The sequence below is a fragment of the Sesamum indicum genome, linkage group LG3 (assembly GCF_026168435.1).
Source record: "Sesamum indicum cultivar Baizhima isolate 11 linkage group LG3, ASM2616843v1, whole genome shotgun sequence".
NCBI classification, from domain to species: domain Eukaryota; kingdom Viridiplantae; phylum Streptophyta; class Magnoliopsida; order Lamiales; family Pedaliaceae; genus Sesamum; species Sesamum indicum.
The window spans coordinates 26,361,358-26,386,433 of record NC_142659.1 but is presented as its reverse complement, the minus strand read 5'-3'; the positions used below and the strand labels follow the sequence as shown (position 1 = coordinate 26,386,433).

The 25,076-nt window shown below is 34.7% G+C and overlaps 3 protein-coding genes across 3 annotated transcripts; 1 reads left to right on the top strand and 2 right to left on the bottom strand.

The window, feature by feature from the left end:
- Window positions 1-631: 631 nt before the first annotated feature.
- Window positions 632-8,294, bottom strand: LOC105158839 (guanosine nucleotide diphosphate dissociation inhibitor 2). Its single transcript, XM_011075729.3, has 13 exons — window positions 8,033-8,294; window positions 6,570-6,632; window positions 6,371-6,454; window positions 6,163-6,270; window positions 5,880-6,052; window positions 5,158-5,269; window positions 4,957-5,037; window positions 4,703-4,765; window positions 3,960-4,061; window positions 3,552-3,676; window positions 2,457-2,667; window positions 2,294-2,368; window positions 632-1,068 (listed from the first exon to the last, which is right to left on the bottom strand). The coding sequence occupies exons 1-13, from the start codon at window positions 8,117-8,119 to the stop codon at window positions 1,018-1,020; spliced, it is 1,335 nt and encodes a 444-aa protein (XP_011074031.1). The 5' UTR covers window positions 8,120-8,294; the 3' UTR covers window positions 632-1,017.
- A 1,584-nt stretch (window positions 8,295-9,878) lies between these two features.
- LOC105158838 (uncharacterized) lies at window positions 9,879-15,648 on the top strand. The gene is made up of 10 exons (XM_011075728.3): window positions 9,879-10,173; window positions 10,368-10,542; window positions 10,629-10,796; window positions 11,819-11,912; window positions 12,579-12,649; window positions 13,858-13,909; window positions 14,177-14,225; window positions 14,394-14,531; window positions 14,952-15,071; window positions 15,155-15,648. Exons 1-10 carry the CDS (start codon window positions 9,980-9,982, stop codon window positions 15,288-15,290), a joined length of 1,197 nt encoding a protein of 398 aa, XP_011074030.1. The 5' UTR covers window positions 9,879-9,979; the 3' UTR covers window positions 15,291-15,648.
- A 738-nt stretch (window positions 15,649-16,386) lies between these two features.
- On the bottom strand, window positions 16,387-23,326 carry LOC105158837 (serine/threonine-protein kinase rio2). Its single transcript, XM_011075727.3, has 12 exons — window positions 23,058-23,326; window positions 22,882-22,928; window positions 22,698-22,768; window positions 22,283-22,396; window positions 22,020-22,195; window positions 21,814-21,902; window positions 20,760-20,877; window positions 20,458-20,531; window positions 20,296-20,343; window positions 19,092-19,260; window positions 17,888-18,016; window positions 16,387-17,101 (listed from the first exon to the last, which is right to left on the bottom strand). The coding sequence occupies exons 1-12, from the start codon at window positions 23,139-23,141 to the stop codon at window positions 16,751-16,753; spliced, it is 1,470 nt and encodes a 489-aa protein (XP_011074029.1). The 5' UTR covers window positions 23,142-23,326; the 3' UTR covers window positions 16,387-16,750.
- Window positions 23,327-25,076: the final 1,750 nt, after the last annotated feature.

Here is a 25,076-nt window from a genome sequence, read left to right as displayed (position 1 = left end):
GTGTCATCCGAGTCCTTTGCGTTACCTTATACTAAAGTGAACATGTTAATAGCAACATTTTTAGTATATAATAATAAATTATATATCAAATACAAATCCTTTTGTTGAACAATTAAATTATGAATTTTTTGTAAAATATTTATATTTTTTTCTTTAAAAACAAGAAATTTCTCAAATTTTGTCATACTACTAATTTTCTTTTTTTAACTTAAAAACCTTTTGAATAGTGAAAATATCTCCATACATTATATTATGAAAGTTCTGCAATCCAACAATTTGTTTACAAGAACCCCTTTTTTTTTTTAAAGAACATAAATAGAATAATTCATAGAAATAGCAAATGCTATAAATACACTTAAATTTGTATTTAAAATGAATTAATCAATTTGATCCATCATATCTATTCCTAGCTTTATAAATATCTGAAGCGCATATTTTGTTTCATTCCAGTCCACAGGCAAAGAAGCCTGCAAAATCTAATTATGCGCCCTGCACATCACACGCAAATTATGCTCTATTAGACTTCACTTCATTAAGCACCATATCTAATACCTAGAGCCCTTGATAGAACATATGAGGATGAAATATGCAGATATTCTCCGCAGAGTTGTCAGCTCCATTCAACACTATAGGCAAGAAGGATTTTCAATTGTTCATTGATAATATATATAGCATAGAAGGATAAAAGTGGCATTAGAATCAGTAAAGCTAAGCTTCTAACACAAGCCCTCAAGACGATAGTTTCACCACCCCCACAACCATTTTTCTCGCATCCTTAAATCATACCCTTTTAACTTGAACAAAAGTTGAAATCAAGCTTGCGTTTTGATACTGCTATGAGCATACACATGATTTCAAACAAACATCAAAAAATAGTCTAAACAGTTGTTAAGTGACACCACCTGCAAAAAAACAAAGATACAGGTCCGATGTTATAAGGCGAGCTCTTTCAGTGCTTCTCCTAAAGACACTGGCGGGATAAAACGGGCAAGTGCAAGGACAAGCAACAATGGTATCTCATTCTTCAGCAGCACTGGCAGCACTTAAGTCCACATTAAGATCGAGAACCTGAGAAGTAACAGGAAAATATCACAATTATATTTCTGAAAATAATAACACTAAAATTTAGATGGGCATCTAATGGTGCTAAAAGAAGTATAAAAAATAATAGTAAACAATACAATCAGGGAAATTAAGATGGTAAATTGGTGGTTCTGAAAGAAATATTAGTTGTAATGGCGAGCAGTAGCCCCCTCATGAAACTTTCAGTGATGAATCATCCAATTGGTTCAAAGAAATAGGTCCTTCTCAAGTTAATAATGGTTTCCCTGAATTAACAATATCTTCGCCATCAAATCATCCATACAAATGTCCACAAAAGAGACCGCTCCTGGTTTTGGTCCCACAATGGAGCAGGAAGCAACGGACTAGTTTAAGGCTCCATTAATCCAGACAATATAGCCCGAATATCTATATCTGTAGCCACTTCCTCTAATACTACATTTCTCGCCTAACTGCTGTAAATTTGGCACACATGTGCCTTAAAATTCTATAAAGCCAAAAATTTAGTCACTACCGTTAATGACATGGTGCTGAGACATTTACACAACATAGACACTCTTCCTAGAAAGGTAGAAAAGTTAAGGAGACGCAGAAAAGGGCAAGTAACAGCTAGAAAAAAGATGGCCAGTAAACAAGCTGAAGCAAATAACTGGAGCCAAAACAGTAAAAAGAACTCCTGAATTTCTGGATAAGCTGGGTGCATCATTCCTAGTACCACAAGTCATTAATCATAAACCAACAAGAAGTTTCTAATGTAACACTATCACATGGAAGGATCAGATTAAAGACTTACAGTCTTAAAGATTTTAAAGTATTGAGAGGCAACACGCGGAAAGATATTTCACATCAGTAGTCAATTAGATAACACACATAATATTCGAACAAAGCCAAAATAGCCAACTATCTTCCAACTAATACTATCTGAAAGCATTGTTGTCAAAGAGAATGGGACATATGTGATCAAACAGCAACAAATAAAATTCCATTTTACAAGTTTATGTGCTGCTTGATTAGAAAAACATGGAATCTTCAGAGTCTCCATAATGGCCATTTACACCAAAATCTCATAAAACCCACACCAAGCAAGAAAGAAATAACTGGATAATTGCTGCCTCATAAATCTAATAATACGAATTTATTACTTTCAGTGTAGAAGCACTACAGCAAAAATTAAAAAATGCAAAATCCGACAGCAGAGTTACATCTCGAAATAAAGGAATGCAGTTCTCACCTTTCCAGTGATTGAGGTATACAGATTCAGCACATCCACGACGGTGGATTCAAAGTGAGTTGTGGCATCATAACTCTGTCATTAAGACTTGCATAAGAGCCTATCTAATAGGAAAGCATATATGGGATAAGAAATGTGAAAGAATATTAATTACAGAACTTACTGTTGATATAAAGCAATTGTCCTGACCAGGCTCATTGACTGGTTCATATCTGTCGTAAGTCTCAAAGAAAATCTCATCCACAGGACCAAGAAGGTCAATACCTGGCTTCAGTTCGGTCTCAGGGTTATCTGTTTCCGCTTCAGTCGAGACAAATGCAATAAATTTCCCCTTTGGAGCAACATTGTGAGAGTAAGAGCAGCAAAACAAATACCTGCAAAACCAATAAACTACATCAAATGTTAAGAAAATTTTGAGATGCGATCTTATGTTTAAGGTATTGCTGACAGGAGCAACACACATCACAACTGATAAGAGACATTACCCTGGCAAAAGCAAAATAAATGGAACAGTACAGTGAAGAAATAGAGTCAGTCATGAAACAACAACTAAATTCGCAGCTTGCTTCCAGATACCATTATCACCATTCCACTCTATACCTACCTTATTGCATCAATCCTACCTAAACTTCTCAACTCTTCTTGATAATGCAAGGATGCCAACTAGCTAGTTAAAATAAGTTTATTGGACACTTATCAAACAGTTGTTCAGATACATAATCTTATGATGTGAAGAAAATGGAGAAACCCATCTTTTTAAGAGCCTTTGCTCTCCCTCACCCTTTTCCCTCCTGTGGCGAATAGAAAAATATGGAGAAAGTGAGAACATTGTTACTGCAACCATCCAAGCCATTCTTTCTACATTTTCAATGTCAGGTATAAGCAGAGGGCCTCTGGCAGAAACATGAACCAGATTTTCCTAATTACCAAGGTCCGCCCTAAATACAATATATTTCAGGACACAAAAAATTTAATTAAAACCATGTAATCAAACTTACCATCAACAGCAAGAATAAGCATTTTCACAATTGAAATCTTAATATGCCACATAAAAACCAATTGCCTGATACTGATTTGACTTTAAATTGGTAATGTAGTCTACACAATCGCGGACTAGGCTGCTTCCTGCTTGATCACCTTTTTATCCCATAGAATAACTATTACATGCGGAACAGTTTTTACTGTTCCCATCTTCTGTATTGTCGCCCAAATTCAAAGTACAGTACCTATTTTGCAAGATCAGAGAGAAGTCACTCACATGTCTGATTTACGACCCAACTGCTTCTGAGGTAAAATAACTTGCACTGAGTGAGAATCGTTGGTGCTAGGAATTGGGTGGCTCATGATAGCAATAGCTCTAGCAACTTTACCAACCTTCTTAACCTGTAAAGCACCACATGTTATTGTTTACCATAAAAGCAAATGACTAATATAGGGAGAGACTTATAAAATAAAGATCTCAACTTTCCTGATCAGTATAATGTGCCTAGAGAAACAATAGCAATGGATACAATATCTATGACAGACAATATACATACATTGGGGTACAGAAAGACTTCTGAGTGCTTTTAAATATTGGACAAGTACATTAAGGATTTGTCACACTGTCACATTATGGAGTAGAATATGAAACATAATCCAATTCCATATTCAGAAAGAGAACTACCTTGTCGGGGAGGTAGGAAGGATCACATACAACTTTCTTGCACTTAGCTGTTTCCCCTTCCGATGTAACACCACAAGCCTTGCCGTCACCATCAAACTCTACCTGACATTTAACTAATCCATATCAGGGGCTTATTGCATTCTTTTACTTCAACAACCGGCAACAAAAATAGCAAGAACAGAACAGAAAACATGTCAGGATAACAAAAGAAAGCATACATAGACAGCTATTATAACTGATACCAAGAGCAACTACTTAGAATTGTTATTAATAATAACAGCCTAGTATAATGACTTACAAAAGATGAAATGAATAAAAGAAAGACAACAGAATGAGAAGAGAAAATAAGGGTAAATGTGTCCTATTTATTACCAAAGTAACTAGAGTCACTTCCCCTTTTGACTTGGGAGTGGTGACGCCCCCGAATTATAATCAAGAGTTCTAATGAAAAAAGTCCATCTCGTTATTCTGAGCCTAATCCTCTTTAGAAACACGTCGGACACTAGTGCATTCTTTTGCAAATGTTCTAGCACAAGAAACTGAAAGTACACACTTTATCTGGTACAAACTCAATTTGTTCGTATGGATGAGAATTATTTCTGCATATACACCAGATACAATTGAGAAAGGAAAAAAAGTGAGCATATCCGTAATATGTTATATCAAAGAGGAACCTTTATGCCTTTCTTTTTTTCCCTTTTTTTTGTGGGGGGTAGGAGGAGAGAGAGGAATGAACTTAATACCTTGCACTCGGGTTTGTTCAACATGTAGGTTCCACCATAGACAGCACTTAGACGAGCAAATGCCTGGTGTATGAATAGGACCACAACTTCAATCAGAACTGTAGTTTATTATTTAGTGGGTTTCTTTTATTTATTTATTTATTTTTTTTGGTGACAACAAGATACTGAAGGCCTTATGAATAAGTGAGTAAACAATTAAGCAAACATTTGATAATTAGAAGGCAGATGCATAGATGCTGAAGAAAGCACCAGACCTGGGGAAGCTCTCCAAGGCCATATAAAGGATAAATGTAAGGTGATCCTCCAGCAAAACGCAATAAGGACTCTGCATAGAGCTACAATCCAAAAGAAAATGTTTCAGTAAGGAACATCAGGAATCCCAAACACCATTGTCTCTTCCTAACAAGACGTACTGAAAGTAAACTGATGCTTGCGCAGAAAAAAGAAAAGTTTACCTTCATCCTTTTCACGGTATCCAATGCTGGTTCATCCAAGTAACGGTCATCTCTGTGAAGAGCTAATGCGTGACCAATAAAATCCACAGTATTGTCATCAAGACCATACTTTCTGTTGGATGTTCAAAATATTAGAACCGGGTAGCAGAGCAAGTTCAATTGGTTATGAGTCAACAATATAGGTAAACAAGAGCAACCAAAGTAATGTAGTTCTTCTTCGGTTGATATATATGGTTCAGCTAAACAGTATGTTATATTATCATCAATCCTTCTTAGCACGGATATCAAACTTCCTTGGGGGGCGGTCGCTCAAATTCCTTAGAAAGCAGAGATACTCATGCTGACAATTGACAAAATTACTTGGAAGGGGACACCCTATATACAGCCACAACTGTGGTGATATGCACATGGATTTGACACTATTTATACAGCCACAACTGAAGGTTCTGTTCTCATCCATTGCTCTGGATAAGCAAAAATATCAAAAGCAGCCACCACATATCCCGATCCATCTTAGTGAATCCTTTATTGACAAGTTTTCATTTACTGACACTGCAACTATTGTTCACAAGAGTATGTTCAAGATAGATCCAAGCATTAGTTCTTGAAAGTTGAAACCTAGATGCCTCTCATTCCAAATATTAATAATATATCAGATTTAATGGATTCTCTGAAACATATAAACAGAGAGGAAAATTATTTGAAATACAAAGAGGGCATACGCAATCAGCTGCCTTGTTGTAACTTTAGTCAAATCCATTCCTTCATGTGTTTTTGGTTCACTTTCATTGTAGTCTTGGACATAAATGAAAAATTTTCGGGCCCGTCGCTTTTCAAAGATGCCCATGAGAGGTGATTTCAGAGCCTCCATGTCAGTTGCAGGCACCTTGTGAACCTATTGCACAAAGTTTACCACAATATTCAGAGTGAATCAATATTTATTTGTCAACCAAGAAAACATGATGTTCAAAGAAAAAGGCAAAACATCAAAGCCAATGATAATACCTTTCCTTTGTTGTATACAAAGCTTCCATCAACAGCTTTGAAGTACAAGTACTTCGTAACATCAGTGTGAATGAGAACTCGCACAAGTTCACCATTTGCCATAATATACTGAGATGGGATTAAAGCAGTATTGTTACTAAACAACCATCAGGAGTGGAACCTTCTAAAGGACATCAAACAAGGTCTAAAATAAGTTAAATAACAAAACCTTAGGGATCATGTCGACATTATAATCTCTACTGGCACCTAAGTGAGCTGGAGGCTTATCACTTCCTCTAAACCTCTTCCACAGCTGAGCATAAAAGAGATATCCATCAAAACACAACATATACAAGGACTTGTTCAATATGAGTATTGGGGAGCTTAAGTCGCAGTTGATATCAGTCGCAAATAAAAGAAAGGAATACCTGGATAAGGTTGAGGGAAGTTGATTCACCACCATAATAATCATTGCGATCCATGTGTAGAACCTATTTCCAAAATGCATGACAAGGTCAAGCCAAAACAACTCTGAAGTAGAAATGTAACATCAGGGCAATGTCTAGAAAGAACAAAAGAAATAAAGGGAATCCTTTCCAATGCAGAATCCAAACAATTACATCACGCAGTGGCTGTTACAACAATTTTATACAAATATCAATCATAACTCTATTACTATGTTGACCCTGCTTGGTTTATGACAAATTAAGAGACTTCTTGGAGATGATAAAGAAACTAGTCATCAGACTTTTCAAGATATTAACGAGATAGTTAACTTATGAAGCATGATTGATATCACAATCACAAAAAGGAAGACAAGCATGCATAGACATAAGCAGATCACTTAAGACAGACATTTGTGATAGCAGGTTAGATATAAATTTGAAATGGTCGCAACACAAAATAATCTTGAACTGCACAATGGATGAAAGTGCAAAAGAAACAAGAATTCTGGACTGAGTATTACAATGACAAACAACCCATGGCAGCATAGACATAAGATACAGCCAGTGAGCATTATCCTTCATAGGCCCAAAACTGAAATATTCCCCTTGGACACAACTAAGAAACATGTATATCTATACCTTTTATATAATTGAAGAGCACACTTTTGGTTTCTCAATTTTTTGGTTTGTCACTTTATTTTAATTATTTTATTACCCTCCATCTCTCTCTCTCTCTTCTCAACTTCCACATCCCTATTTAAAATTTAAAAAAACGAAAACATCCACATTCCTTTTTCTTCTTTAATTTTTTTCAATAATTTTTCATGACTTTCTTATATTTTTTGTTTAATTTATCAATATATATTTTTAGAATTATAATGTTTTATTAAAATCTATACTTTATTATGCACACACATTTGAGTGTGTCACATCATCAACTAAAGACAAGCCTGACTTAGTATCATCATAAACCCCAAGATAATGCCAACTTGATAACAATTTCATACAAAATAAAGATGTTGCTTTACATCAAAATATTCCAATCAAAACTCACAAACATCAAACATGATCTGGTAAATAAATGATGAGTTTGACATCAAATGGGTCCTAGCTGATTCATGCAATCAAATGCGTAGAATCACTGAATAATTTGACGAAAAAAATAAACAAATCAGGATTCATTGCATACAAAAATGGGAAAATTCAAGATCACCCAGATCAAAAGAAAAAACAGCAAGCATTAGAACTAAATCGAGAAAAAAGAATAAAAGAGAAGACGAACAGAGGACCCATTCCAGCTAACCAAAAAACAGATGAATCAGAAGAATCCCATGCCATATCACCACAAACTCAAAAGGACATGAGAAACAAAAAATAAATCGCCGATCACAGAATACTTGAATTATCAACAGAACGAAAAAGAAAAGATCAACAATGAGGAAAACCTTAAGGCCATCGACGGATAGAAGACCGCTGAGGATGCACTCCTTGAGACCCGTCCCCAGCACTATAACATCGTACTCTTCATCCATCTTAATTGATGCCTCAACCGAAATTCACCAATCTAACAAAAACAAATAAATGATAAATATACCCACACAGATCAACCAGATCACCAAATGATTAGGGTTTTCTCCGGGAGAGTGAAGAATCCTTCTACGTGTGTCAATAAATGTGTCGAGCAATGTGTACAATGAGATTTGTCAGGCCTGTGTATGTATATATAGGCTGAAAACGCAGGACGAAATGAGAAATTGTGGAAATGGAAGATCATTGACAAAATTGCAATTTTAGTACCTTAATTTAGGGTCCCTTACAATTTCGACACCATAATTTTAAAATTAACTTCAAAATTATCACAACATAGCCTACTAACAAATTATTGCTAGTGAATTATGAAGTCCAAACATTTATAAATACTACCAATTTTTTACTATTTCAATAATAACTAATTAGATTTTTGGATAATTACTAATAATTGCGATAACCATTAAGTTCTGTAACAAATTTATCTTAATAACTAATCGGATTTTTTTAAATAAATAATACGAATATAAATTTGTCAAATCCCATGTGGCGTAATTGGAGCTCATTAAGATCGTCCGCGTCTATAAAATATGGAGCTTATGTGGTAGCTCCCATGTTTACATTTTACTATATAGATTTTTTTTATTTAATATATAATATATATTGCATGTACGAAATTATGTTCTTTATTTTATTTGATATAATATCTGGACGGACTAATTTGATTTTGAAAAAATAATATAGATAAAGGATTTAAAATAGCTTCATATTAATTTCAAAATGGGAGTTGAACGATTTGAATTTGTTTTAAATTGAAATTATCCATACAAATGGGAAAATATTATCATTAGGGATTTGAAAAAATATTTATTTTTAAATACATTGATCCAAATATAATGTAATGAATAATTCTATACATGTCTCGTAAATATATTATAATTGAAATATAAGATGCAATAAGATTTAAAAATAAGAAATCCATTACAAATAGACTATACTCTTCTAGTTTTTAGTTTTTAATTTTTAATTTTTGAAATAATAATTAAAGTGAAAATATTTTTGTTTAAATATATTATTGCAGAAATATGTTGATTTGATACCATAATTCAATATAAAATACAATATAATTAATTAACCCAAATATGTTATCATTTCACACGATAATTTATATAAAATTAAAGATCCATTTTCTACTGAAAATTGAAAATAAAGACACAAACAAACAAGCTAATGACACAAATTAAATGTACCCGACTACAACATACTTACAGGTAAATTACAACAAGTTTCGTTATGATTTGATATAACTATGATTACTCTATTTTATTTACCAAATTATCAATACATTTTGATGAAATTATATAATTATTTAACGGGTCAGAAATTATTAATTTTGATATTTCCGCCTCTTTATTTAAATTGAAAAATTATAAAAAAATAAAACAAAGTGAATGGTAATATTTAAAAAATTATAAAAAGATTGTGAATATAGTCTATAAAAAAAATTCAAAATACCTAAAAAAAACAGCTAAATCTTATAATTTATAATACACAATGAAATTTTGGTTAGTTCATAAAAAATATAATAAAAAAATAATAGAAATTAACGAGTCGGATTAGTGGATGAGCAAGTATATTAATTTTTCTAAACAACGAGAGAAAAATTATAATTATATCAAATATGAGGGGCTGGTTGTAATTTATCATTTTAATATAGCTTTTATATTGTTTTGCTCAATAATATAAATAGGCCTTTAATAAGGAACCAAAAGAAAAAGAAAACTGACTTTGGTTCTCCATCTACAAACTTTGCAAAGGCCGGCCTGACGGCGGGAAGCTGCCCAGAGAGAGAGAGAGAGAGAGAGATGAAATTCTGCGTCAAGGCATGGAGCAAGGGCGGAGGCCGGGCGGGCGTAATGCAGGTGGGAGGCTGTGCGATTGAAACTCCAGCTCTCCTACTGACTACCCGCAAGGGCCTGCCCAACTTCATCCCTCCCGACCTTCTCTCTTCTCTTCCTGACCCCGACTCTCGCCTCCTCCAATTCAGTCCTCTTCACTTGTACCTCCTCCTAACCATGTTTATTTTTATTGGTTGTTTTAGATTTGGTTGGGTGTTCAAGCTTTGAATATTGCTCTGTTGAGGTTTTTATGTTGCAGACTAGATGTTTGTGATTATGCCTAGCTGAGGCGTTATGGCGAGCAATTTTGTTACTTCGTACTGATTATTTTCCATTTTTGTGTTGGCTTTTTCAGTTCAGAAGGTATCTCGCTGAAAACGATATCCGAATTGGGGGGGCTGCACCAAATGCTTGGTTTGAAAGAACACGTGTTTGCTGCTGTCCCTCGGGATTCCATTATATCACTGCCGGAGTATCAGAGCGCTAACAAGATGGGAGCTTCTTTTGAGACTCCTTGTGGGCGCCTCCTGGTGAAACTATTTTTCCTATCTTATTGCAGTGTCATAAGTGGTGTAATGGTATGTGTAAATTGACCTTTTGATTTGAGTTATAACAGATAAAACCAGCACAGTACATGGAAATGATATCTTCCATGAAGCCCAACATGTGGGCCACGCTGGCAGACGAAGTTCCAGCATGGGTTTCTGAGAAGAGGAACAGAGCATCGGTTGATCGTACTGTCCGATGGCTTGATGAGTGCATAACGTCAAATGTTGTTACCAATGTACTCGCCACTTTCTTTCTTTATACATTTCTCCTTTCTTTTCTGATAGAAATTGTTTTCTCTGGATCTGGATTATGTTTCATTTCCAATAGAAAACCCCAAAAATGATGAGAAGTCCATACACGCAATCAGTTTAGTAACTCAACATTTAACTATGGTTATATTTACGTCCGCTCATACTTTTCTTGATTGAATCATAAGCTAGTTATGTTAACAATATCATGCCAAAATGTTGAATAAGGCACAACGTGAGTTTGGAGAATACATACCTCTTTTTAATGGTGAGGAAAATTTGATTTTCCCTAATTGAAGCTAATATACCACGATAACCTTAAACAAAACAGGGAATTCTTTAACATTGACCAACATCTTTTTAAATTATATATTACTGGGCAGTCTCCAGTTTCAAAATCTGTCTATACACGCCGGTCCGGTGGATGCACCAAGTTTAATTATTACTTTTTTATCTTCTTTTCCAAGCAGTAAGCAATTTGTACAAACCACTATTGGATGTGGTTTGTTTGATCTGAAATATTCAATGGTTCATGTTATTAAGTATGTCAGAAATTTTCAGTCTGGTGCCACATGCATTTTGTACGCTGCTAGTTACCAAGAAACAAAACCATCAAAACTATTCTGTGTCCCCATTAAAATATTAGTGGGTAATGAAGGAAATTTTGCATAAGGTCTTAACTGTTATATACTTTTCATTCATACAAGTATATGGGAATAGAAATGATACGCCATTTTTCCAAATCTAGCCTTCCATGTGCTCGTGCTACATTCCGCCTCTCTCCAGCCCCTCTCTTTGTAAGATTTTCGTCATGTCTACACTTCAAAAGGCTATGAGAGTGGTTCATGGGCGCATGGGGAAGTGGAAAACATTGACTAGGGCTCCTCTGCAATTAAGGAACTGATACATATTCCATGATATTGGTGAAATCTTTGGTTGTACTTGACTACTTGTGCCTCATGAGTTGTTTAGAAGCTTATTTTTGCATATACTAATTGCTAACGTGTAGACAGGTGGAGCTGTATTTGGATCCATTGTAGGAGGCTCTAAGATTGAGGAGCGGAAACGCTGTGCACAGGAAGTTGCTAAGCGAAATGTGTCAGGTGTTATAGCTATTACTTTTTGGGTCTTCTGACAAATTGAATATGGTGCCAATTTGTGAATTAGTTTCTCGCATAATTCGAGGTTCAAATGTTTGAAGCTACTTTCAGTTTAATTTCCATAGTAAGAGAATTTGTCAACTGAATTGCAAATAGGATGTGCTAGCAAATGTGAGGAAATGAAAGTATTTGGTCAGTTAATGTGAAAGTGAACCTATTTCTGGGATTGTTGATGTGATAGTTTTTGGTTTACACACTCCCAAAGCTTGGAAGAAATGCATTTTGAAAATGGACTTTTTTCAAATGAAAATGGGGGTCAGGGTGAACAAGGGTAGAATAACTTTCTGTGTATTTGAATTCCGTCATGTGTATTTCAAAAGATTTTCAGGATAAGCCACTTGAGATTAACTTAATATAAAAATATCTCACCTTTTGGTTTCTGAAGATATCAAAACTAGATAAGTATTGAAAATTGGGATCAATGTTGCTTTATCATCTTTATTTTTAATTTGTTTTGGGGGGCGGGGGTGGGGTGGGGGCATATGTCACATTTGGATTGTACATAGCGCAATAAATATATAATATGTATCTTAATGGATTCTAAGTACCATTTTGTGTCTAAAAACAGCATTTTCTTTATCCATCCTCAAGACTGATTGTGTTATGCAGGTTTCTGTATTGGTGGCTTTGGCCTTGGAGAGAGTATGGACGAACGCCCTGCTCTTCTCAACGCTATTACTGTAAGACTTATAATTTTTCAGTAGAAAGTCATTAGTCCCGTGGTGATATCTTCTTTGCATTACTGTTGTACGATTTAAAAGAAAGGCATTGCTTCACAAGAGAAGCGGTTTATGACATCTGTGAACCTCCGAGATTATGTATAGGATAAAAAGTCCATGTCATCAATAAATTTCCTCAAAGTCACGTATCATGTAAAAAATTAGGTGTTCCAGATTTTTGAGATCGAGAATTTCAAGAGAAAAATGGTGTAATTTGTAAAGGAAGCATTAAATTGGCAACTTCCATATTTAAGGCGTAGTATAGATTCAACTTTGCTCATGCATATATTTGTTCTTTTTGGTCTTTAGTTTCATTACTATCTCTTAATTCACTCTTATAATTTGATGCAATCTGGTTAAACTACTTCAAAAATCTATATGCATAGCCTTTTTCATCTTTGGTTCGTCTTGGGATTTCAAAAAAATATTAATATTTGTATATCCATGTATTAGTCTAGTGAAACTTCCTTGTTAAGCCTGTTCTATAGATGATGCTGTGCATTAGTACATTGAAAGTTACATGTATTATTGCAGGGAACTATAACGACTCTCTCTTCAACAGGGTTGTATATGTTAACTAGAGTTGCAAAGTTACACTTGGCTAAAAACATGGCTGCATCAGTAAATATTTGTTCTTTGGGTTTAGCAAGTTCCTACGGCAAAAATCCATGACATAACTTGAGGAATGGATGAATTGCATCCTTCGGTGGTTTACATATTAGATTTTAAATATATGTCTAGAAGGCAAAACCAAAAAACTGTTCATACATTGTTTCTGATATTAAAAGTGAAGTTAACTAGCAGTAAGACTGCACGAAAAGCAATTCCAAGCCCAGAAGCATTGTGTTTTAAGTGGTTCACAGAGTAACTGTTAAAGATGATTTTATTCGAAACTATTCTGATGAAGATTTGTAGAGGAACAGCCCTTGAAGAAAGTAAGGTTCTCTGGTTGACCATATTGCTTTGATGCAGGGTAGTATGACAGCCTAGTGATAAAGGGAAAAGTAAAATCTGCTAAGATATTCATATTGATCCTAATTGATAATTGATTTACTTCAAATGATGCTATTGTTATTTTAGTGACATTCTACTCTTATTAATGCATTTGTTTATCTGTATAAGTTGGCATATTCTTATGAGCTTAGTTATTTCTTTTCTTGTGACTTCAGGAAAGTTTACCAGAGGAAAAGCCACGCCAAATATGTGGTCTTGGACTTCCAGGTATTCACTAGTCTTATATTTACCATTTGTTTGCCTCTTTCCTTGAATCTCTCCATCTCAAAGTTTTGCAGCTTGAGTAGGTCCACAGGTTTGTATTTGATCCAACATATAAGACCAATGTTGTGTTTGATCCACCATATGGACTCTTACGCACCTGCTCTTTTGGTTATGATGAAATAATTTTTTGCATGGACCCACCTTTTCTAGTTTTTAGACCTTGACTGTCATTTTACAGCATTGATCTTCATCTGCTTAGCTATTCTGCAGAGGAAGTCTTGCAAGGTGTTGCTGCCGGCGTTGACCTATTTGACTCCACGTATGTATCGAAGCTTAGCAACACTATTACATCTCTCCTCTGCTCCCCCAAATTATGTTTTTATTTTATTTTATATATATGAATAATAATTTTGATATTAGTAATAATTCTCATCATCATTATTATTATATTTTAAGCAAAACTCTGAAATGATACAATGTTTCACAGATATATTTACCATCTCACACTAGGAGGCTTCGCACTTACATTTCCTTTGGATGATATTACAAAATGTTGTTCTGGTGATCAACTATGTGATGATGGTACAGATGGCACAAAGATCAATTTAAAAGCAACTGTTTACAGGTTAGTTTCTTTAATATCCTGTCTAAGTCTGAGCTGTCCTCACTATAGTTGACACGTGCTGCATGCTGAAACAAGTATTGCTACATCAAAGTCTACTTTGTTCTGAAACAAACATTTGGTGATATTATCTTATTTGCGTACGGTCCGTTGCCTCTTAATATACTATGAGGTCTGTACAATTATGGAACTTTATACGAGTGCTCAACTGTGGTGCAGGAAACAAGAACCTAACCTTTTATCTGGTTTAGAGTCCCACTAGATGAGTTTATTAGAAAGAGGCTTTCTCGAGGAGTGTCCCCAGTTATTGCTTTGTCCTGCTAGATTTTCCTGTTATTACTTATTCATCTACAGTATTCTTGTTGAAATTGATTGTTACCATTTAAAGATGCTTTTCATATTTCTTCTAATTTGTTTTTACAGGAAAGACACATCGCCAATTAAAGAGGGATGCAAGTGCTACACATGTCAGAATCACACAAAGGCGTACATAAACCACTTGTTTAACGTACACGAGATGTTGGCACAGATTCTATTAGAAATGTAAGTACTGACTCCTTGCCCACTGCAGTTGCATTATTTGCTGGTAATGTATTCCTAACATGATGTCTCTTCCATATATCCAGTCATAACACTCACCACTATCTGGGATTCTTCCATGTGGTAAGAGAAACAATAAAGAGAGGAACATTTCAGGAATTTCGCCAAAATTTTGTAGAAAGTAGGCGTGACCATATATTTGCTGTTGCTTTGGGTGCATGATTTTCACTGTTTGGATGCTGCTAATGCCTCCTTCCCTCCTGACAAAAGGAGGATAAAAGGCATATGGATTGACTGCTCAGTTGTTGTAATGTTGCACCAAGACAGTCTGCTGCCAAATGAATGATAAGTTGTAGTAGACAAGTCATGATTAGTTTGTCAGAGACTAGTAGTTGTAATTTATTCCAACCTGATTTCATTTTTGGATTGTACTAAGAATCAATTCTCTTTAGCCATTTAACTTTGTCAAAATGACAAAAGAGGTTGTATCTCCCGTGATTATGTCAAAAACAAGTCTTGCAACACTTACTTGGCAAGAATTTTGATATGTTATCTTATTGCTTCATAACTTTTACATTAATTGAAGACTGTTTTGCATTTGTTTAATTATATTTTATTTTATATTGATATCATATTCTCCATCATAGTGTGGTGCACACCAATTCAGGAAATCAGCTTCTGATAGTAAATTTTTTTCTGAAGATTTATTGCTGTATCAATAATCTTCAGTCTTTTCCATTTAGAGAGATTTTTCTTTTCTATATTCAATTGAGTATAAGTGTTTGACTAAATCATTTCTTATGTGACAACTGCAAGGACAATTGTAAGTCAAGAAATGCAAATAGGAAAACAATAAACTCCAACAGAGGACATCTTTTTTCTAGTCCGGTGATTTGATTCAGCTATATAATCCCATGCTGGCATTTCATTACATTTACTCATTTGTAATTGTACTTTAACTGCCACTTTCCAAGATATTATCAAGAGTATGTTGACTAGTAAAATATAACGATTCATGAGAAGAATGGCACTTGAAACTTTATTTAAAATCTTCGGCATGTGATTGTTTGTAAATTCAATCAGTCAGCAAAATTTTTATGATTCAACCACAACTGAAGGTATGCATATTTTTCCCAACACAAACCTGTCAACTAGGCAACTTCACAGGCAAAATTGATCACTCACAGGCCACAACTCATGGTTCACAAGCCCAGCCCAAGCTGACTTCATATCTCTCCTTTCTTTTATCTTTTCCATTTTTGTACGTGATTCAACACACCATGCCTGTTATGAAACACAAAAAAGATACTAAAGGGAATTCGCACCTCCAACGAGTGGTAAGCATTACTCAAGCCTCACTAAGACAACATTTAGCAGAAACTGCAAACAAAATTTATGAGAATTTAATCAAACACGCTGGGATACTTCCTCCCATCGTCTCTGGAACTATATGAAGACCTATTAGATATTACATGGCATGTATATATATAGGCTGTGAGCAAGGGGAAGCACACATAAAGCATGATTATCTTTGCTGGTTCCCTTGACAGCCACCACTGGAGCAGTATGCACACGAGTCTCACTGCTGGTTGAAGTGTGCATGCAGCCTTACATAAGTCTTCATTGACTCCGACTCCATTCAGTAACCATTTCTGTGAATTCCCTTCACTCTTAGTTATAACTTACCAGCTACTTAATTGTTTTTGGATCTTTGAATTGCAAGAGGACCTTCCACCTTTGTCCTTGTAAGCGTTTCTAGAAGTTATAACCTTCCTCCTACCACGGGCTGCTTGGATGGCTCGTTGTCTTTGTTTACTCAGACGCTTTACGAGTTCAGGGTCATCATTAGTCTGCTCATCTTCTTCAGAATCATGGGCACGGTTTACCTGTGTCTCATCCCCAGCATTATTCTCATGCTCAAGCCGGCTGTTTTCGTGGGGCTTATGTCCTTTTCCGCTATGTTCCTTTGAAGTATCTTGATCCATAATATATTGAAGGTTGTCCAAATTACCTTCAGGCAAATCATCTTCTCCCTGCAAATCCAACTTTTTCTTTCAAGAGAGAAAGATACAATTCTGAACATAGAAAATCGAAAACAAACCCGTGGAAAAAATTGTAAAGTAATTGATAACGACAGAATTAAGTCTGTAAGAGTGTTACACTTCTGTCATGAATCTGTAATAAATTTCTGAATTACACCTTTGGGGTTTGAATTTTTCGAATATAAAATGAAATTTGGTCCTATAAATAAACTCATCCAGCCTTGTTCTGAATGACACCACTGCCTAAGTTTGTGGCAGCTTGGGTGCTATTCATGCATTTTTTTGTGCTGTAGGTAGAATGTCTAACAAATAACCAAATAGCTTAGCATACAGGTGACCATAAGAAATAAGTAGATGCCAGCTGCAGATGACTAACTGTTAAAGAACACAAGGAGGGAAGCCTTTTGCCCAACCTACAAAAATTCTTTTCCTTTTCCTTGTAGATATTGTTAAGTTGAACTTTATTATGATCATCATCCTTAAGTATCATATTCACGGTTACTTTCCTTCTCTTTCTCACCTTCTCATTAGGACCAGAACCTCATATAGTTGAAAGGTACAATAGTTGACATCATGAGCTTGAGCTCTATAAGAGGATGATTATGGGTGGCGCTTAGTTACAGTTTTCAAAATTATAAAGTTCATTATTTCTGAAGCATCATTTCAATCCTGTCACGCATCAAGCAGAAAACAATATAAAGAGATGTGTACAATCTACAAATTTCAACTACGCCATGTAAAATGACAGTCTTTGAGGAAAAATGTATAAATGTTTACCTCTCTAACCAAACTCAAGGACTCAAAATTTTTTATACTGTCATCATTTGTCTGATCAACAATTGCTTGTTCATCTTCAGTTTCTTCAGAATCAGATCCCGGATCTTCCTCGGCATCCCCATCAACAAACTGCATGATAAAGATCAAAATAGAAGCCATTTCAGCAGCCAAAAACGGCATGCTTTAGCACCAAATTCCATGAAGCATGCCAATACTACCAGTGACAATTATACGACTCCAATTGAAAATGGTAGAGTTTGCGTAGTCACCAAAGAGCAAATATGGTTTATGGCATAGAATCACTACTAATAGAAAAGCTGCAAACAACCATAATTGGCTACAGAAATATATCATTTATATGAAAAGGTGAAACCTTAAATTTCAAATATCATACCTCAGGATTTTTTGACAGAAAATTTAACCTATTGTCTTAACAAAAAACTACAAGTAGAAATCGAATACCAATGATGACAATAGAAATGAAAATCTGAAATTAGCTGAGATAAGACTCAGTAAATATAGGGTGATACTAGTTCTAATCAATATAATTACTGAAGAAATGCCATGTGAAGTATATAGGTCAGAAATACCCAGAAGAAAATAATTTTCAATCATCCCCATCATAATAAATGGGTTGTCTCTGAAGTGGCTTGAAGGACCAAAGCTGGTTGAATGAAGCAGAAAAGAGCATGCAGAGTTCCAGCATTGACCTTGAACTTAGAACCGAAACCTATAGGACAACTATTAGACTAGCTAAGTTCTTCGAGCCTTATATGTTAAGCTATTCAGGGGAAAACATTCACATTGTAATTTAGATTAAGAAATCAAACAAAAGTACTAAAAGGAAAAAGGATACAGGAAGCAATGATATAGGTAAGTTAGCTGATTTAAACAGTATATCCCTTGCAATGGACTGCACATCTTCCATAAAGGTCTACTGAAGCACCATTTATTATTGATAAATCTCAGGAAGAAGGGCAACTGTATTGCATCAAACAAGATAGTTATAGGACAAGCAAGCCTTTAAGCTTTAACTTATGCAATGACTCTATACAGCAGCGTGGGAGATATTATAATAATGGATACTGTAGTCCGAAACATTGAAATTTAAATTGTATAGGATAAACATGTATTTTTGTTGCTACTTTATAGCAAAAAGCATTCTCTTAAGAGACACTTGACAGAGGAAAGACTAAAGTTGTACCTTCTCCATATCATCTTGATCCTTTCTAGTGAAACCACTTGCTTCAAGTTCCTTGTCCAGGAAACCAGAAGCTTTCTTTATGTCCGAGAACTGAGGCCTGCAATCTTCATCAGATTCGACTTCTGAATTGTCTTGTTCAACTTCATTTTCATCAGAATTGATGTTGAACCTAATTGAAATACCAAAATGATTTAGGACCATAATCATATTATGTACAGGGATGGAACTTGCATTTCATAATGAGGAATATATAAAGACCATGTTTGGATTCTAAGACGAATTTAACTCCAATTGTTTGAATACGATATATTTCTTTCTTCTCCTTTCTCTTCCTTTCTACTCCTATCTGTAAGCAAGAACTACATTGTACAAGATCAGAGAGAATATTATCCTTCTTAACCGAATACTTAACTCAGGGTTCACAAGGTGCAACCACTTGCAACAATATATTCAACATAATTACCAACTTATTAGGAATTAAAAATGTTTCTCTAAACCAAATTAATTTGTCAACCATATTGGTTGCACTAAGAAATATGATTCACAGCATAGCAACAAAAATCAAACAAGTCATTGCCTTTCGCCTGAGAAGATGGAAAGACCACAAAGACAAGCTTGATTAATAAGGTAGACCAAATTCTTTGCATTTCAGTCATCATTGGATGCTTACATGCATTACTGGATTCTATCAATTTAGAATGCACAACTATGATGGTGTTTGGATCAGCTTATAAGTTTTTCAAACTATCTTATAACATCTATCAAATCAGAATGCACAACTAAGATGGTGTTTGGGTCAGCTTATAAGCTTTTTAAATTATCTTATAACATATTTGAAGCTTATAAGATATTACAAAGTGTTTGGTAAACTTTTTTAGAAAAAGAGTTTATAAGTTGGTATCTTATCTTACCCAAACACTTCAAGAACTTGCTTTCAAAATAAAATTGGACATCTTATAAATCTTATAAGATGTATAAGCTTATAAGATCTTTTAGATAATCTTAGCCAAACACACTTTAAATGTTGGTGGGTCACAATGCCATTGAGCCAATACAACACATTTAACTGGTCATGCTTCTAAAAAGTTGCCAAATAACATGAGATAAAAATTGTACTATCTGAACAAAAAGAAAAGAGAAAATACTCATTTACTCATTTTTTCATGTTACCACTCAAGCATTGGTTTTGAAATAATCCACTAACCTCTTTCTAAAGAACTTAAAGATGCACTCAACATCACGATCAAAGTACCTGAAAATGAGGAAATTAGTTTCAGATATAGATAAAATGCCCATAAGAATGCACCGCAATCTTAGCATAAACAACTAGCATAAAAGGGTAGTGTGGATGGTGAGCATATCATACATCTTGGCGTTTCGATGAGAAACTGAAACCATTTGTGGAAAATCAATCATTGTAACCTTCTCATCGTCATCAATCTAGAAAAAGGAAAATAGGTAAAAGGAAATTAGATTCCATAATGCATGAAAAATTGTGTAAAACTGATGCCTTGAGAACAACAGAAAAAGTCTTAGCCAACAGAGAGGAGCATGTCTTAAGATACTGTAACAGTTCCAAAAAGCCAGGCAGACTGAGTATGATGAATCAACTACAATAAAATTCAAAAGAACAAAGGAATGTGCTATGAAAGTGCTTCAGTAGTGTACCATGATATTAAATTCATTGAAATCGCAGTGAATAAGTCCATGCTCTGCCAGGCGAACAATAAGACCAAGGATTGTTTCAAAGACTGTGTCTGGGTTTTGCAACTGCTTAACCTGCACACTGTATGAAGCAGGATCTTACATGCTGTGTGAATCCAAGCATCATGAAGACCTCAGTAGAAATGATTGGACAAGAGAAAACAAGTAGTTGTCATTCATTTTATTTCTCCCTTGGAGAGGTTGGTTTGGAAGGAGAAATCACAGAGAGACACATCACGCACCTAAGCAAATTAAGAATAAATGCTCCACACAACAAGTTCACATACGACACAGTCAATTCTACTTGGATAACCAGCAAAAACAAGAAACAATAATGATATTTTGTGATTCATGGGATGACATCTTCACCAGTTCTGTATCATCCCTACTGCCGAGCCACACTTAGCCATCTGAATGCATCAAACAGTCACTATGCAAGTGATTAGGTCCTAAAATAATATTAATTCACACCGCTGCAGTTGCCTGTCCTCATTCAAGAGTCAATTTCAGCCCCACTATATTTTGGTTTCAGGATTGTTTCAGATTATGCTCAAGCAATCACTAGTTCCAGTTTCGGAGACCACTACTCCAGAAAGCTACTGTCAACATCATTACAGATCTAGAGTATCTATAAAGCCTCTATCATCCACATCTTTCCGGAACAAACTTCACTACGCTAGTACTTTATCAGTCAACATCCACAGCAACTTGGTACAAGATCATATAATCCTTTAAGGTAATTTACAAAGTACAAACCAGCGCTCATGAATATTATTTCAAAATCAGAATTACCCTCTCAAGATTCTCATTCTCCTAGCTTATAGACCACGATTAGCAAATATAAAAAGGTATTTGTTCTTTGAAATGGTAATTTAGTAGCATCCATCACAATAATTCACTCGCCATACATCTATGTGGTCATTTTTTACTTAGAATGCGATGGAGTTACTATATACATGACAACAAAAACCTTCATTATATGGTAGCATACACAAGGCATTCGGTGCTTAACACTTACAGCGGATAACCTTGGATGAGTGACATGATGACACAATGCCGATTGCAATCCACGGCATGTGGAACAGGAAAACCGTGTTCATCCAAAGCCTGCCCAGGAGAAGCCAACCAAAATAAGACTAATTTGATGCAAGCAATAGCACTTTTTTTCTTACTTCCAACAATGCAAATAAGTTTCAACTAAAAGAATATCTAGAGTAATCAAACCTTCATAAATGCAAACTCCTTGAGAGCAGCAAGCCGTGACAAGTACAGCCAATTATAGCTACTACGGTGCCTCAAATAATCACGTTTAGACTTGACTGCCCTGAAAGATACCCTACCAAGCCTATGTAGCTTCATGGCAAGAACTGTGCCATCTTCCGTGGCAACCTCGAAAATATCTTGAAAACAGGATCATAAATAAGAATGATTTCCAGACTGAAAAAAATATATAAGAAAACATCAAAAAGGATGCAAGGCAATGATACCAGATTCCTTTCCCACACCAATTTGACGTCCAACCGCAGCAAAAACTCCACGGTTAACCAATGTCTTAATTGCAAGAAAGTCATAGCCCAAGTATGTTAGCCGGAAACCATCATCTACACCAAGTGTATGCTACATTCAGATTTATTCGAAGTATATAAACAGCAACCAAAAGAAAAGCTCAACTCAAAATCTGGGAATTATCAAGGAAATTTATTCATACATCTTTAGGAAAGGAATTAATTACGTGATCAAGAAATCACATTTTGAAACAAAGGACTTCCACCAAATTAATAAGAAAAAGTGCCCATTAAGCAATAACATATATGGTACTATTCTCAACAAAGATAGCAGCAAAAGTAACCTCCAACAGTTGCTTACAAACTACAAAGAACAGAGTAAGAGTTGAGAACTAACATTTGGAAGAATCATGATGCAAGAGCTTGTGCTTAAGCAAATTCTTCAAAACTTTATAGGTGCCACCATGCCTACATGTGAACGCATACAGAAGCTCGGCATATTTAACACAAGACTAAACTTAATCAGAAAACTAACGAAGTTAATAAATGAGAAATCAAATATGAACCAACCAATAACTCACCTGAGGGATGCAATTCTGTCAATCAACTCCGCCGGTACAATTTCATGCTAAACCCACCAATCACATTAAAAAAGAAACATATTTTATTTTCTTAGCAGTAAACAAAATCATGGTAGTAGATATTCTACTAGGAAAAACTGGGGAAAAAAAACACTTGTAGGAGAAAAGACACAAACATTCCGCATGCCCATCTCGACGGCGGTAAGAACCCTGAAATCATCTTTGGAGAGGTATCTCAGCGCGTCCACATCCAACTTCATCTTTTCTTTTCAATTTCACTTTCACAAAGCAACTAAACGCTATTCAGAGAAAATCAAGGAGAAGTCGACCTCAACGAACAACAGTGGGCCGAAGAATGCAGCGACACAACGGTGGCGGAGGCTGCGGGTAGAGAAGGGAGTGTGGTTGAGCGATATGCTTCTTTCTTTTAGTTTATATATATATATATTGAGGCTAATATCAAACATTATTGGGTTGAGATGGAAAACGGGCTTTGTGGTGTTATTATAATAACATTATGGATAGTTAGTTAAGAAAAATTGTTTAAAAAATGTTTAAAAAAAAAAAAAACATTACAGAAGTAGGTGTATTTGGAGAGTTTTAAAATTCTAGGTCTGAACGCGGTGCCGCAAAATTTAAATTAAAAAAAAAATTAAGAATTTTAGTTGAAATTAAAAAAAAAATATATTGTGAAAAATTTAATAATTCGAATCTTGGTGAAAATATTGACGAAAATGAGTAAACTTGGTCACGTTGGAATCGTCTGGATGAGATGATTCAAGCAGTGATGGTTTTAGACTGTGATTCCTGACGGCGGAGAAACGATCACAAATAATTTCAGCGCAAACGTTAACGGTGGAAACTGCAAATTTTCAAATCTCAAACAAATACTTGATGAAATTGAGCAAGACTAGTCTCGTTGGAATCGTCTGGACGAGAGGATCGAACGATAGTGGTCTCAATCCATGATTCATCCTGACAACGGAGAAATGGTGGCAAACAACTTCAATGCGAACATTGGCAGCGGAAAAACTTCAAATTTTCAAAATCTCAATAAATACTTGATGAAATTAAGCAAGGCTGATCTCTTTGGAATCATTTGGACGAGACGATTCGAACAGTGGTGGTTTCAGACTGTGATTCGTTCTGACGGTGGAGAAATGGCGGCAAACAACTTTTGCGCGAATTTCCGACGAAAAAATCTTCAAATTTTCATATCTCAACAAATACTTCATAAAATTTGAAATTGTTTGAGGAAAAATGTTCGTCTCATCAAGGGGAGTCGAATGATATATTTGACGATTAACAACTCAAAGTGACGATGCCGGAATTTTAAAAAGAAGTTGGCAGCGATTTATCACCAAACAAAGTAATATTGTTTTTTTAAAAATTTAGTCACCGCAGTTTAAAAAAACGGTGACTTGAACAAATTTATTTTTTTCTTTTAAAGTTAGTGGTACCGGTTTTGACATCGCGGTGCCACTCAAAATTTTAACAACTTCAATTCCACTTTATTTTTTTAATTATTCTTTTTACATTTTAAAAATAATTTCTCCTTAGTTAATATATAAGTATTTTATAATTTAAAAAATTAAATTTAGAATTCTTAATTTTAATTTTGTTCAATAAACAGATTGTGTTTTATTTTTTTTTACAATCTAATATTATTAGTAAAATTTAGGGTAATTACAACCACCCTTTTAAAATTTGATAAAATTATAAATATATTTTTATTATTTAAAAATTTATAAATACTCTCATAATTTATCATCCGTCTAATAACGATCCCATTTCGTTATATTTTCATCTAATTTAAGAATAACTGACCAAAATGCCCTTTTGAATCATAAATTATAATTTTATATATATTTTATAATTTTTTTAAATATTTTTATGAACTAATACTAAAAATTATTAATTTTACCCACCCTCAATTTTTTTTATATTTATTCTAATTTTTTTTTTAAAAAAAATCCAACAAAGATAAAATAATAATGTCAACTTCACCGTCTAGAAACTTCATAATTATTTTTCATTTGAGGAGAGGGGTACTTGTAATTTTTCAACAATAAAGAGGTATTCTTAATTTCCAGTCATAACTACATTGGCATCAAATTCATTAGGAACACTCTAAGAGCAACACACACCTAAGTTTTCCAGCTTTTTACCAGATAAAACCTCCAACACAAACTTTT

Coding starts and splice junctions, on each gene's coding strand:
- LOC105158839 (XM_011075729.3), bottom strand. CDS start 8,119: ATGGATGAAGAGTACGATGTTATAGTGCTGGGGACGGGTCTCAAGGAG. Junction 5,270..5,879: donor ACAACAAGGCAGCTGATTGC/GTATGCCCTCTT, acceptor AACATCCAACAG/AAAGTATGGTCTTGATGACA. Junction 4,062..4,702: donor TGAACAAACCCGAGTGCAAG/GTATTAAGTTCA, acceptor GTTAAATGTCAG/GTAGAGTTTGATGGTGACGG.
- LOC105158838 (XM_011075728.3), top strand. CDS start 9,980: ATGAAATTCTGCGTCAAGGCATGGAGCAAGGGCGGAGGCCGGGCGGGC. Junction 14,226..14,393: donor GTTGACCTATTTGACTCCAC/GTATGTATCGAA, acceptor AATGTTTCACAG/ATATATTTACCATCTCACAC. Junction 14,532..14,951: donor TTAAAAGCAACTGTTTACAG/GTTAGTTTCTTT, acceptor TTGTTTTTACAG/GAAAGACACATCGCCAATTA.
- LOC105158837 (XM_011075727.3), bottom strand. CDS start 23,141: ATGAAGTTGGATGTGGACGCGCTGAGATACCTCTCCAAAGATGATTTC. Junction 20,344..20,457: donor TCTCATCGAAACGCCAAGAT/GTATGATATGCT, acceptor CCTCATTTTCAG/GTACTTTGATCGTGATGTTG. Junction 18,017..19,091: donor ATCAAGATGATATGGAGAAG/GTACAACTTTAG, acceptor TTTATCATGCAG/TTTGTTGATGGGGATGCCGA.